General features: G+C 49.6%; 1 protein-coding gene across 1 annotated transcript; it reads right to left on the bottom strand.

The window, feature by feature from the left end:
- Positions 1-1422: 1422 nt before the first annotated feature.
- Positions 1423-8433, bottom strand: LOC123164948 (uncharacterized). The gene is made up of 13 exons (XM_044582567.1): positions 8018-8433; positions 7852-7928; positions 7634-7714; positions 7002-7130; positions 6809-6895; positions 6649-6702; positions 6135-6225; positions 5972-6042; positions 5811-5880; positions 5630-5682; positions 5452-5545; positions 5103-5200; positions 1423-1699 (listed from the first exon to the last, which is right to left on the bottom strand). The coding sequence occupies exons 1-13, from the start codon at positions 8340-8342 to the stop codon at positions 1616-1618; spliced, it is 1314 nt and encodes a 437-aa protein (XP_044438502.1). The 5' UTR covers positions 8343-8433; the 3' UTR covers positions 1423-1615.
- Positions 8434-15422: the final 6989 nt, after the last annotated feature.

Below are 15422 nucleotides of genomic sequence, written 5' to 3'. Positions count from 1 at the left end.
AATCTCTCCGGTGGCCTTCCATCCCCGACTTCCTACAATTTTAGGAATGGCAAACAAATCTCGTACCTTTGCTGGTTTCCTCTTCTGCTCGCAGGGCTCCATTACTGGCGCACAGGTCTGCCCCATAATCACAGGGATGGTCTGGATCTTCTTCAACGGTGCCTCTTCTTTGTCCTCTTTCTCCGGGGATCTCCCTTCCTCCTTTCTCCAATTCCCCAGCCCGCCTTCAAGGGTCTCCTATGCCATATTCTTCAGATCTGCGACCATCGGCTCCAACTTGCCTTCTACAAGGTTTTTTGGTCGCCGGAATATCACATCTTCCTTCCTCGCTTTCGCTGTAATGGCACGCCATCTTCGCTTGAGGTCGTCCACATCCAGCAGTGAGATGTGGTTCCCCGTGCTCCTCCCCTCAACAACGCACTCTCCCTTTGGACAGCCGCTCCCCTTCTCCAAGGATCTCCCGGCGGCGAGATCTGCCGGGGGTACCTCCGCCGCCATGGCCGCCTCTCCCCTAATTTCGCCTCTCCCCTAATTTTCGTTTAGGATTTGATTGTAATTAATTTCATAGCACGACGACTTCTTAACTGTCAATTAGAACAAGTTTCGCCCGGCTCCAGCGAGGGAGGTGTGATGACAGCGGCATTGCCTTCGGCTTGCTTCAGTATTTATAGTCGTTGCTAGATGGTCTATGAATGTAATATGTAATATTTTTTGTCTCGCTGTGTCATGATCAATGGAATAGAACGAAAATTTTACGCAAACCTCAGTCTTGGCCATTCTAGTGTAGTAGTGTGTGGTTAGGAGACGCGCCACCTCGTGAACACGTATGCATTGCGTATCATGAGGGCCAGTGTCGTCTATACAGTACGTGCTCGCTCTTTTTCGACAATAAAATATGCAAGAAAACGACCACGTCTACGTGCTTTCCCACCATAATAAAATAAAACAATACGGCAAGTACGAAAGTCCTGGAGACGCCGGCGACGGCGTGCCGGCTCGCGACTCCGCCGGAGAGTACGTACGGGATAAATGCCGATTCCGACGCATCACGCAGTTCACGCGTTGGCCCGGCCGGCCATACCGACCAGTAGGAGTATACTGTATAGCGTCTGTCTGCCTACCGGCCGGGTCCATGTCGCCTGATGTATGTTAGTATCAGTGGACCATCTGCCATTGTTGCCGTTGACATGTCGCCCACAACAGTCTCGTCGTTTCGTTCGTTCATTCATGCATGCAAGCCGACGGGGCGCCACGTGAGCATGTGGACAATTTGCCCCCATGCGGACCGTATATCCGGCAAATACGGTTCGGTAAACACACAGTTCCCAGAAATACGGTGCCAGGAAGCAAGGTAAATTCAGGATAGAACTGCGGTTACCGACACGTATGTTTTGTCCGCGGAGAAGCATAGGCGCACATTTCTGTTCCACATCTCACTAGCATAGAGATTAGGTAGTAGTACCACCGGTAATGAGATGAGGCTAGGCTAACTGATTCCGGTCTCGGTCAGCAGGAATGCAATCCATAGCGAGTTCAATTTATTGAGGACATGCACTTCATGAGGCATGCATGGTACTCGTACAAGGTGAGCCGCCATGGTGACCGTCGAGAACAACTAGAGAAAGCGGTCGAACCAGTCGCTCGCTTCCTTCACCATGCTCGCGGTCATCCTGTGCCCGACTCCCGGCTCCGCGATGAACTGAACATGCAGCAGCAGATAAAAGATGCCGTTAGCGATCCCAAAAGCCGCACTTTGTTTTTCTGGATAATACCTTGCTCTTATCCTAGATCTACACAATCATGCACCTGTCGCGACACTTATCAACGGAATAAAGCTGAAAGGCAAAAATTTAAAAAGGAAAAGTTGCAATGTAACCTATGCTACAGAGAAAGCATCAATCAATCAACCAAGCCAAGATACCTCATCGAGGGATAATGATTACGGGTTACCGCATTGGTGAAGAATTTGAGCATTCGATCCCCCCACCAGTTCTGGTATGTGGCGCCTGAGCGCCGCAGCCCCACGTGGTTTCAGCATTTAGGACATGGGAAGAGGTGGTCCTCTCCTCGGAGTGAAAACGATTATTGGATTGAAAGCCCAGGTCTGGCTTGGTTTCTAAAACAGACGGTGGACCAGGCGCATGTGTAGCTGGCGGTCAGTGCCATCTCCCCATCGCTTACCAGCAGTAATCGGTTGGTTTTCTGCGCATTATTTCAAAGAAAAGAATATGCTGGCCGGCCGGCTTGAATACAAAACGGAGGAGGAAGAGTCCGAGGAGGCTCGGCTGGACGAGCCACCGACATCGTCTCTCCAATCTCCATGTAGCGCAGAGAATAGATGATTTTGCGTGTGCACGGCCATTTCCAGGTGGAAGTTTTTTGAAGTCCATTACGTTCTTGGATATAGTTGGTTTGCGAGCAGATCAAATCTGTTACAAGCCCAAAACTGTAATAGGTTGTACTATATCTTAATTTTTTTCATGGTCGCATAGTACATAATGTGCATTTTGGGTAAGTATTGTGTGGGTGAGATTTAAATAATACTCCCTCCGTCCCGAAATAAGTGACGCTGTTTTAGTGTTGCACTAAAACAGCGTCACTTATTTCCGGACAGAGGGACTACTAGATTGCAATTTTATAAAAGTTTACTTATTTTACCAGTCGCACGCATGCAAAATATAATGAATATATAGTTAATTACTGGGTAGTAGTTTAATATACCTTTTTACTATAGTTCCAACAAAAAGGAGACCTATGATACAGTGGACGTCATTGTTGTTTATTTTCAAATATGCATCCCCAATTTTGAAAGCTGAAGTTGCCGCGATGTACAAAGTGATAATATATGTTAACAAAGACAGTCCCGGTTGAGTTTCTCTCATTTTTAGTATGCATCCAAAACCAAGAGTTTCTATAAACTAATACTAAAAATGAGAGAAGTTCCTCTGCGACCATCTTTGTTAAAACATATTATCACTTTGTACATCCCAACAATTTCCAAATTTTGGCTTTCAAATTTGGGGATGCGTATTAAAAATGAACAACAATGGAATCTACTATATCCTAGGTCTCACTTTTGTTCGAGCTATAGTAAAGAATATTAAACAACTACCCACTGATTAAGCTTATTCATTATGTTTTGCATGTGTGCTAGTACTTACTAAATGGTAAAATAAGTGAATTTATAAAATCAGTTTTGCTAGAACTCATCTAGATGAGATATAATTTGGTCTCATTCATATTTTATAGCCATGGGATGTGATGCTATAAGATGCATGTGTGCTGACGTGGTAAATTCTCACTGTGTGCTGATGCTATAAGATGAATTAACCAAATTATGTCTCATCTAGATGAGTTCTAGGTACTCCCTTATAAAATTACAACATAATATTGTTTAATTCTCACTGACGTGGTAAACGCGTAGTATGTACTAAGTATTTATGGTAAGGATAAGATATGAAATCAAGAACATGAGATTCTTATTACTGGGATTGCTTCAACCACTTTACTTTCTCCAGCGGGATAACTGGCACTAAACAATGCCCTCCTTCAGATGACAATGATTACCTTATACTCCCTCCGTAAACTAATATAAGAGTGTTTAGATCACTAGTGATCTAAACACTCTTCTAAACACTCTTATGTTAGTTTACGGAGGGAGTATCAAAGAGGAAAGAATCATCCAATTTAAGTGCACTGACGTTTGCCTTTTTCTTCTACTGGTATATACAACAAATACAGATTACAGTGAAACACACACCTTTCTGAGGCCATGGAACAGTGAAGTTCGGGCACCCAGGCTTAGAAACAGGTTGACGTTTGCAATGAGAGAACTGGAAAATGGGAGTGAGGGAGGATCAGAGGTGGAGTCAGCAGTTGTGGCGCTGGATGCGTGCGGGTCGAAGGAGTCCGGGCAGCGAGTTGCAGGAGGAGACTAGGCGGCCAGTTGCAGCATGAGTACGGGTGACAATGTGGGCCGCGTAAGGCGCAGACGTGGTGAGATCAGAGGAGAAACTAATCATATTTCTTATCCAGGTACTGGAGGCGCAGCGAGTTGCGGTAGGAGACCAGGTCGCGGGATTGCAGTGAGTCCAGGCGGTAGCCTTGGGCGTGGAGCTCGCGCGACAGCGCTCAAAGAGGAGGTCAAGCGGGGGAACAGATTGGAAGGTGAGGGCACCGTGGACTCGTTCTTGCGTGGGCTTTGCTTTGGGCACTTGCACTTGGAGTTACGAAGCCCCTACCTAATTAGGATTACTAATATGCCCTTAGAGTAACCACTGTCAATTGCTTTGGGATTCATGCAAAAAAAGTCTGGGCAAACATAGAACCACACCTCATGGTGGAAAGTAAACATATTGCATGTCAAAAGAAATAGACAACTTTTATTTGAATGGCATTTTTAATCCAGATGGCACCCATTTCTGTATCTCGTACCCTTTTTTGCCCAAGTTAGATAATTACATTGTTAGCTAGCTCTAAGCCTAAATCAGATCTAAATTTCCCGGAGAAAGTTTGTATTTAAACTTGTACCAAACCCATTGAAAAGCATAATTCCGGTGTTTTATCTTATTATTTTACATTGTAGGATTGAAGTCTCATCTTTTTCCAGGTTTGTATAAATGTTTGTTATCTTGGTAGTTAGCCCAGATTGATCCATAGCTTTAAATTAGAAGAACAACTTGATTTTTCTCTCTCCAGGAGAGAATACCTTTAAATGACAAATTTACAAACATATTGATGTACAAAAATGAATACAAATTTACAAACATATTGATGCAAGATTATTAGTACTAACAATTATTATTTTTCCAGCAGGTTTAGCCATATAACCTGACAAAAATGAATACAAGTTTGAGAAGTAAAACTTCCGTCCGGAATTAACTGTCGCTTAAATGAGTGCATCTAGAGTTCTAGACAAGTTTCAGTGTGTAGATACACTCATTTCAGCGACAGTTAATTCTGGATGAAGGGAGTATTAAACCAAGCTCATTACAATATTTAAAGAAAATCTTGTCTTCATAGGTTTTAACTAGTGAGAGTTCATGTGTGGCCTCAAAAGGACGGTGAAAAGATAGTATCGGAGGGAGTAGATTGAATGTTACCTTGAACTTATCCGCAGAACCAGCTTCTGCATAAGCCTCAGTAGCTTTGGAGGCAGGTTCTTGTAGACCAAGGACTGGGCAACGAGGGTCGTCAGCACCTGCATGGTAATCGATAAATGAAGCTCCAGCAGCAAGAAAAATGCTCAATTAACATTAATTTTTAAACGAAGGGTTAACAACAGTTCTGGCTCAACCATAAAACAAAAATATATACTGAAGACTGGAAGCCAAGCCCTGACAAGTGCTCATTGAACTCATAAAAGAGAAGTGAGACTTTTGAATATGTTGGGTGATGCAACAACTATTGGACGAAGCAGAAGCACTCAATAAGAAATATGATTGGTTTTACCATTTAGGAGGAGGAGCGGACGTGGTGCAATCAGAGGAACTGAGTAGGGAGCATCAAACTGTGAAGCCATACCAGGTGCTATCTTGTCCCAAACCTGGTAAAAATATGTCAATACACGATCATGAAACATTTCTAATGGAACAATCAGAAATAAATGTCAAATAAATCAGATAGTCACCTTTTTCACAACCTCTGCATCTATTTCACTCTTCCCTGAATCAATTCTTGCTTCTACAGGAAAGACAAAACGGCATAGATACTTACATGTAAATGTTCTGAACTGGTACAGTATATTTCAGTTGTGATCTATATTTTTCAATGGTGTGTGCCCAACTTAAAGAGGATGCATGGTATCTAACCTTCAAATAAAGGCTTAATGCTATCAACTCTAGCTTGCCACTTGTCATTATCTATTGCCCATTGAAATCCCTGTAGCCACCACAAAGAGCATTGCTTTACTTACATGGGACAAATCACAAAACTATGTGCACCCATATCGACAAATTACTGTTGTGTGTACCTGAACACCAATTATTGGAACAACAACACTGTACCGTGTATCCACAAAAGCAGCAAACCATGCATGCATTCCTGTAATCAGCTCCAAATAAAAGAGATAAATTTTCTAAAAGTGAAGTCTATGTATTAATTCAGTATCATGATGCAATCATGATCTATAATACCTCCGAGTGATTCACCAGTAATCCCTATCCTAGAGGGATCGACATCCTCCCTTGCACTAAGATAATCTCCAAGCTTTATCAAGTCCCACACCTGCAAATGTTCCTCACTGAGTATCGCAAAAAAACAGGCCTAACATGTTTTGAAGTATGATATACCAGGTCATACAGTAGAAGACAATCATAAGGAGAGAACCAGACAAGGAGAATAAATCCAGAATTCAACTAAAGTGCCAACCCAGATAGTGTAGTTATGGCACCAGTACAGCTGGACTAACACCAACAACAGTGGCTTACCCATCAGGTTAGTTAAAGAGTAGACCACTAGCCACCAGGCATGGCACTGGGCCAGCCCAACTAAAGGCATGTGCTATACATATCCGGTTTGACATTTATTGGTACAGAACCATCCATTTATTAAAAAAAATGTATTTGGTGGGCAAATTGAACAACACTGTTGACAGAACTTAGAACAATCAAAACATCAATTGTAACAGGTGGAAATAACATTTGGTACCGTGTCAAAAATAAAAGGCATAGTGTCCCCATTCCTCCAAGCTGAATTCAGTGCCTGTGTTTAAACCATGAAAGTAGGGATGATCAGATCAACCGTGGATACTACAATTGTCGAACGTTTCATGAAATCAGTGGCACATAAATGGAAGTAAGTAGATTACCTCTATGTAAGTAGTCTTGCTGCTGGCCCTTTCACCGTGATAACGAGAATCAATGGCGACAGCAATATAACCCCTGGAGGCATATGCCTGCAAATGTGCAAGCAAGTTTTAATAAGAACAATAACTAGCGTTAAACATTGATGTGCATCGCATAGGGGCATGCTGGTATGGTTGAAATGAGAAGCAATTTTACCTCAAGCAGTGGGCGCAACCACTCCTTGCATTTGTAAGAGCTGTGCAGTATTACAACAACGGGCTTTCTTTCAGGAGCAGTGTCATTAAGTTTCAGTAGAAGTACAGGTAGGCGTCCCTGTTCACCTGACTGTTGGGAGAGAAAAAGTGTAACAAATTCTGCTGTTTAGGGAACAAGAGGCACAATAAAGCCAAGCCAGTGCGCGTTAACTGTAGACTCAACTGGAGCTGGATCTCGGAACCACATTTATTACACCAACAACTATCAGGCTCTCCACAAGTGGGTGGTTCAGACAGAGGGTCTGAGCGGAAACATGGCAGCAATGTGCTAATAAGTGAAGCACATGTACTGAGATGCAATATCAATCTGCCTATGGCGAGCACTGGGATGCAACAGACACGCCTAGACAAAATGCACACTACTGTTGGGTTGCTCCTCTACTATCTTTGGGGCAGCTCAAATGTAGTAGTTGGCTTTCATTGATCTCAAGTTAAACTGCGAAGATGCAGGCAGACGGTGTGCAGTGCAATATTCAGAAACAAGCAACGCGCACTGTATCCCCTTGACACCTGATAGCGTGCGACGAATCAATCGATTCATCGATCGTAGAAATGTATGGGCCGAAAAAGTACCTCGGTCATCAGGTAGAAATTTTCTTCGACCAGCTTCTCCTGGAAGTTCTCCACCTCCTTCCTCGGGCACGACTCCATGGCCTGGGAAAAAATTCAGACACGGGAGAGTCAACACTATGGCCTCGATCTGGAAGGCGGAATGTGTTTGCTCAGATCGATGGAGGATCCTCCCGGCAAAAAACAAAAAATAAAAATAAAAATCGATGGAGGATTCTGACCTCTCTGAGTCCCAGAGGCCCGTTGCCTTGGTACAGCGGCTCCTTCACCGGACTCCCTTGCTCCACGGTCATAGGCACTGCCACGAGCAGATTCAGAGCAAAGCCATTGATGAACTGGCTGCAAACTCACGGGCGCGCAAGCGGGAGAGAGAAAGGGCCGGCTGACCTTGGCGTTCGCGGCGGCGGCTGAGCAGCACCTCGAGATACTCCGACCTCAGGTCTCCGGCGGCGGCGGCGGCGGCCATTGGGGCTCCGGTGGCGTCGGGGCGGCGGCAGGCGATTGGACCGCGCGTGGTGGACTTGGAAGCGGAAGTGGAACCAGAGGAGTGGCAGGCGGGCCCCACCACCCCCACGAGGCGTCTCTTCGAGTGGCCGCCCGTCACGTGCGGCACGCGGCCGGCGGCGGAGGAGCACGCGTGGCTGGTGCGCGGCGGGGCCCACATGGCAGCCGCGGCGAGGGTCAGCGCCAGCGCCATGGCCCGCCTCAGCATCTGCGGCCGATAAGGTTCGCTCGCCGGCACGCGGCACACATCGTGGGGGAGGGTGGTCCTGCGACTGCGAGTGCTCTGCCGGAATGGAACCCCTCCCTCCGTCGCGGTCGAACCCGCGGGTCGGAAAATTCCAGGCCACTACTGGACGAAAAGTTTCCAGGGTATTATATTCTACGTAGATAGATTTTTTTCCGATAAAACCTACGTAGATAGATGGATAGAAAAAAAGTCGCGGGCATACAAATTGTGAAAGCAACTTACATTTACAAGTTGCTTTGATTCAGAGATTAATTTTGGTTACTACCGTTCAAGTCTGGGATGTTTCGAATGGGTGAAGTATATTTTCTATCTTCTGTTCTTTTTTTCTCTGACTGGTTTGATATCTATTTATCTTCAGAGTATATACAGCAAAAGAAATGGTTACATGGAAAAGAAAAATAAACATTCCCGCAAAAATATAAACATACCAGTAATTGATTCACCGTGTGATTGCCTCTTTAAATCCACAATGGCTGACATAGCACCTCATCAGATAATAAGTTTTCAGAGAGAGCCTCTAAAATGATAGGCCAGTGCTGCTTCCTTCACATTTAGGTGAAAACCCAAAGGGCATGTTTGGTTGTTTGCACCGATTTTGCCTGCATTGCATGTGTTTCTCTGATGGGTCTGGTTGAGGTAAAACAGCCTAAAAACCAACATCTGCACATAGTTTGGTTGCCCGTATCCAGGCTGGTTGCATGAGTGAACTAATAGCATTTGGTTGGCTGCATTACAGTAGGCGCACAAATCACACGCTGTTTAGTTGCAAATTGCATAAGGTGTTGTCACCACTTCTCAACGGTGGTGACCTTACCACACATGGTCTAAACATAGTTTCTGTCGTAGCTAGGAAACAAACCGCAGTTCATCCTAACTACTAACAAATGGGAGTACAATTTTTTAAAAACCATATGACTGAATAAGGGAAAGTTCATCGATGCTGACTATGTGAAAGTCCATCCTCTTCCTCTTCCTCTTCTTCTTCTGTTGCCATTGTTTCTTCTTCTTATTCTCCTCATCTGCTTCTTATTCTTCTCTTCTGCTGCTGCTCTTGCTTTTCTTCTTCTTCTTCTTCAGATCCTTGTCTGACCTTTGTTATCCCACATTCCCTGTACCCACTCCATCCTTTTGTTCTTCCAGGCTTCATAGTGGAATGCCTCCACACCAAGGCGGAGCTAACAACATTGTCAGGCATCACATCTTCCTCCTCCGGCACTAGTTCATCACAACCCCATTACATGATTCAGTTATGCATAATGCAACAGGTAAGAACAAGCTTAACCTGGGTGAGGAAAATGTGGAACGGCTTCTGATCCAGGATCTTAATCATGTTCGCCAGAGCTCCAAATGCCCTCTCAACAGTAAATCTAAGGATGGAGTGTCTGAGATTAAACAGTTCCTGTGGAGTCATAGGATAGTTCCTACCAGTAAATTCGTGATGGTACCTGGTTTTTCTGAAGGGTGGAAGAACACCTGGCTGACATGCATGCATAGCCAACATCTCCTAGGTAGAACTTGTCATCGGGGATGTTGATGCCATCAGAATGACTCATGCTGTCACTGAGAATGTTAGCATCAGGTGACGACCGACCTAACATGTGTGTGTGGGGGGGGGGGGGGGGGGGGGGGTCCATGTTGCTTACCGGCTTCGAAGATGACGACGAAGGGGGAGGCATGGCTGAGTCAAGGACGACTAGACGTTGGCCAAGAGGAAGGAGAGAAGCAGCTACTGGTACCGGACAGTGCTCCTACACAATCCATACCTTGCAAGGCAGGAGCTCAATACTCTCGCACCCAAAATCACACATATTGTGAACTTTAATGAACTGTGAGTTCGTAACTTGTAAGAGATATATTACTTTACATTTATAAGTAAAAAGTGAGCAGCAATAATTGGGAGTGCAGCCAAAACACAAAGTACTAGTTTTGATCAACACCATAAAAAAAGATAGCTAGTCATGGCATTGCTACAGTGCATGTGTTTATGTCCTCTGAAACTACCTACTCAAGCGAGATGAGAAGGTAGAAATATCAAATTTAACAGGCATACAGATCATGGATGAAAGGTTGAGAACAAGGAAAATAGGTAAGTTTTTCTCAAATTAGCAGGTAAGTTGGCCATCAAGTCTGTACATAATACAAACCGACAGCAACAATCACTACACATACCCTTTATTATTTTTCAAGTGAACAATCTCCCTGACTCCAGTCTCCAGCACTACCAGAATAACTGGCGATGCCGACGGCCGAACCTATGCCGACGGCCCCCGTCGGCATAGATTGTCCTATCCCGACGGCCCAGCCCAAGCCGTCGGCATAGAAAAGCCGTCGGCGTATATCCATCTATGCCGACGGCACCCGTCGGCAAAGCTCAGCCGTCGGCGTCGCGAGAAATATGCCTACGGCGGCCGTCGGCATAGAACGTGGGCCCGGCTACCCGGGCGGAAACGGCCTTTTGATGGCGTTAGTCTACGCCGACGGGCTAACGGCGGCCGTCGGCATAGCCCCCACGTCATCGATCCGCGTCGCCCGCCACGTCATCGATCCGCGTCGCTCGCCGGTCCGTGGGGTGGCAAATCTATGCCGACGGCCAGGCCGTCGGCATAGGCCTGGCCCATGGATGTTGCCACGTCATCGATCCCCGCCCTTTGCCACGTCATCGATCCGTGGCCGTGTGCGCAGGTATGCCGACGGCCTTGCCGTCGGCATACCTCTATTTTTTTATTTATATTATTTACTTTTTCCTATTTTTTTTCACAACATAAATGTGCCTTATCTAACAAAAAAACATACCCCGATGGTATATCGATTGCCCCCCTCACGGACGTTGCTGCCGCCGTGCCCCACAGCGACGCCGGTGAGGGGGGCACACCCCGGAGCTGCGTGCCGGGTGCCTGCGCTAGCCACCACGCTTCCACAACCGTAGGAGGGCCCAAAGCAACACCTAGCGGCATTGCTACCCCCCCCAGGTACACCGTCCCGTCTAACCGGGCCCTCATACATGCGGGGCGGTGTGGTGCCATGTCTGAAGAGGCGAGACGGGGGCCCTGGGGGGATAGCAATACCACCGGAGCGTCGCACCGGACCCTCATACATGCGGGGTGGTGTGCTGCCATGTCCAAAGAGGCGGCGCGCATCTCCGGGGTGTGCCCCCCCTCACGGACGGCGGCGCCGCCGGCACCTGGAGGGGGGAAACGGACGCGTCGGGTCTACACGGAGGGGATCTTGCTGTGGGTCTGGCCCGGATGTTGCTCCAAAGTGTTCCTATGGGCTGACCTAACACAATCGGGTGGAGAGTTCCACTGGTCAAAGCCCGTCCGTGTAAAGTCAAAGGGCTAGATCTCGTGGTCTAACGCTACATGGTTAGGCGGGACGGGGGCCCTGGGGGATAGCAATGCCACCGGAGCGTCGCACCGGGCCCTCATATATACATGCAGGATGGTGTGGTGCCATGTCCGAAGAGGCGACACGTGTCTCCGGGGAGCGCCCCCCCCTCACGGACGGCGGCGCCGCTGGCACCTGGAGGGGGGAAACGGACGCGTAGGGTCTACATGGAGGGGATCTTGCTGTGGGTCTGGCCCGGATGTTGCTCCAAAGTGTTCCTATGGGCTGACCTAGCACAACCGGGTGGAGAGTTCCACTGGTCAAAGCCCGTCCGTGTAAAGTCAAAGGTCTAGATCTCGTGGTCTAACGCTACATGGTTAGGCGAGACGGGGGCCCTGGTGGGTAGCAATGCCACCGGGGCGTCGCACCGGGCCCTCATATATACATGCAGGGTGGTGTCGTGGCATGTCCAAAGAGGCGGCACGCGTCTCCGGGGTGTGGCCCCCCTCACGAACGGCACCGCCGCCGGCACCTGGAGGGGTGAAACAGACGCGTAGGGTCTCCATAGAGGGGATCTTGCTGTGGGTATGGCCCGGATGTTGCTCCAAAGTGTTCCTATGGGCTGACCTAACACAACCGGGGGGAGAGTTGCACTGGTCAAAGCTCGTCCGTGTAAAGTCAAAGGGCTAGATCTCGTGGTCTAACGCTACAGGGTTAGGCGGGACGGGGGCCCTGGGGGGTAGCAATGCTACCAGAGCGTCGCACCGGGCCCTCATACATGCGGGGTGGTGTGGTGCCATGTCCGAAGAGGCGGCACACGTCTCCGGGGTGTGGCCCCCCTCACGGACGGCGCCGCCGCCGGCACCTGGAGGGGTGAAACAGACGCGTCGGGTCTACACGGAGGGGATCTTGCTGTGGGTTTGGCCCGGATGTTGCTCCAAAGTGTTCCTATGGGCTGACCTAACACAACCGGGGGGGGGGAGTTCCAAGCCCGTCCGTGTAAAGTCAAAGGGCTAGATCTCGTGGTCTAACGCTACAGGGTTAGGCGGGACGGGGGCCTGGGGGGTAGCAATGCTACCGGAGCGTCGCACCGGGCCCTCATACATGCGGGGTGGTGTGGTGGCATGTCCGAAGAGGCGGCACACGTCTCCGGGGTGTGGCCCCCCTCACGGACGTCGCCGCCGCCGGCACCTGGAGGGATGAAACAGACGCGTCGAGTCTACACGGAGGGGATCTTGCCGTGGGTTTGGCCCGGATGTTGCTCCAAAGTGTTCCTATGGGCTGACCTAACACAACCGGGGGAGAGTTCCAAGCCCGTCCGTGTAAAGTCAAAGCGCTAGATCTCGTGGTCTAACGCTACAGGGTTAGGCGGGACGGGGGCCCTGGGGGGTAGCAATGCTACCGGAGCGTCACACCGGGCCCTCATACATGCGGGGTGGTGTGGTGGCATGTCCGAAGAGGCGGCACACGTCTCCGGGGTGTGGCCCCCCTCACGGACAGCGCCGCCGCCGGCACCTGGAGGGGTGAAACAGACGCGTCGAGTCTACACGGAGGGGATCTTGCCGTGGGTTTGGCCCGGATGTTGCTCCAAAGTGTTCCTATGGGCTGACCTAACACAACCGGGGGAGAGTTCCAAGCCCGTCCGTGTAAAGTCAAAGGGCTAGATCTCGTGGTCTAACGCTACAGGGTTAGGCGGGACGGTTGCCCTGGGGGTAGCAATGCCACCGGAGCGTCGCACCGGGCCCTCATATATGTGGGGTGGTCTGGTGGCATGTCCGGAGAGGCGGCACGCGTCTCCGGGCTGTGGCCCCCCTCACGGACGGCGCCGCTGCCGGCACCTGGAGGGGTGAAACAGACGCGTCGGGTCTACACGGAGGGGATCTTGCTGTGGGTTTGGCCCGAATGTTGCTCCAAAGTGTTCCTATGGGCTGACCTCACACAACTGGGGGGAGAGTTCCACTGGTCAAAGCCTGTCTGTGTAAAGTCAAAGGGCTAGATCTCGTGGTCTAACGCTACAGGGTTAGGCGGGACGGGGCCCTGGGGGGTAGCAATGCCGCCGGAGCATCGCACCGGGCCCTCATACATGCGGGGTGGTGTGGTGGCATGTACGAAGAGGCGGCACACGTCTCCAGGGTATGGCCCCCCTCACGGACGGCATTGCTACCCCCCCCCCCCCCCGCCCACAGGTACCCCGTCCTGTCTATCCCTGACACAGACGACCGCCGGGTCTAGCCCTTTGACTTTCGCCGGACGTGGCATCTCCATCTATGCCGACGGCTAAGCTCCAGTGGCATTGCTACCCCCACGGCCCCCGTACCGCCTAACCCCCAGGGTCCCGGTGTCACAGGCGTCGCACCGGGTACCGGGTCCCATACAGACGGTAAACTAAGAATCTAAAAATGTAATAATTGAATTGATTAAAAACTCCGGTATTCATCATTGAAAATGTACTATCACTGTGAACCTTTTAGTGCTCGGGCACCGGGCCGGCTGCCCGGGCACTGAAAAGTTCACAGTAATTGTCCATTTTCTTCATATAAGTCTAATGAATACCGGAGCTTATAACGTATGGATTAGTGAACTATTTAAACAGGTCAAATTGCTTTTCCCTCGGCGAGGTGGGACTATTTTTTCAAAAAAAAGTAGTTGCCATCTATGCCGACGGCATAGGTGCCACGTGGCATCCTCAGCTATGCCGACGGCTTAGCCGTCGGCATACTTGGCCTTATCCGTTCACGGGCTCGCCCCATCCACCCATTGCCCCCACCCCAACCCTCATCGATCCCGCGCCGCTGCCCTCGACCCGCGCCGCCGTCCACCCGCCCCGGCCTCCCAACCCCACCTCGACCCGCACCGCCGCCAGCGGCCCGACCTCGCACCCCGGCCGGCCGCACCGTTCGCCCGCCCCCTACCGCCGCCCTCCCCACCCCGACATCTGCCACCGCCGCCTCCATACACCGCACTGCCGCCTGCACACCCGCGTCGTTGCCTCCGCCACCCGCCGTCACCCCGGCCTCCTCCCGATCCCACCGCCGCCCCGTCCTCCCCCCGACTGCGCGACGGCCGCCCCGACCACAACGGGTCGCGGCTCCGGCTGGCCCGCGTCCCTCCCCGACCAGCGCTGCTGCTAGCGGCGGCGGACGCCCTCCTCTGCTTCTCCGGCCAGCCCCGCCCCGCCCCGGCCCTCCCGTGCCTCTTCCTCCAGCCCTCCACCACCGGCCCCTGGTGCCTCGCCCGTCGATGAGCTACCTTTTTCTTCTTCTTTTTTTTGCATTATTTTGGTACTGTTGGATGGATGAATGGATGCATGGTTGGATGTTGGATGTTGTTAGGTTGATAGATGGATGAATGTTGTATGTGTCTTAGATGGATAGATGTTGTGATGTTGTTACATTGATAGATGGATGAATGTTGTGATGTAGGTGAAATTCGAGACCGAAAATGCATTATCATAGTTAAAAAAGCAACTTGAGTCACTTAGTTAAAAAAGCTATGTGAGATGTGCTCCGAAACTGGTATAAGATGAGTGGTTATTTTATCATGATGATCTTGTTAAAAAAATTGAAGGACAAAATTTGACAGTTGACGAAATAAGAATTTTTTCATAGTTTAAAGTGTCAATGCTTTATGTGATGTGATGCCCTCAAATTTTTTGACTCGGTAAAATTTACAGGCTTTGTGGCATTTCATCTCCCTGGAGCCTTCGTCGTCCGTGAT

Source organism: Triticum aestivum, chromosome 7D, assembly GCF_018294505.1.
Source record: "Triticum aestivum cultivar Chinese Spring chromosome 7D, IWGSC CS RefSeq v2.1, whole genome shotgun sequence".
Lineage (NCBI taxonomy): Eukaryota > Viridiplantae > Streptophyta > Magnoliopsida > Poales > Poaceae > Triticum > Triticum aestivum.
This window is presented reverse-complemented; position numbering and strand designations above follow the sequence as displayed.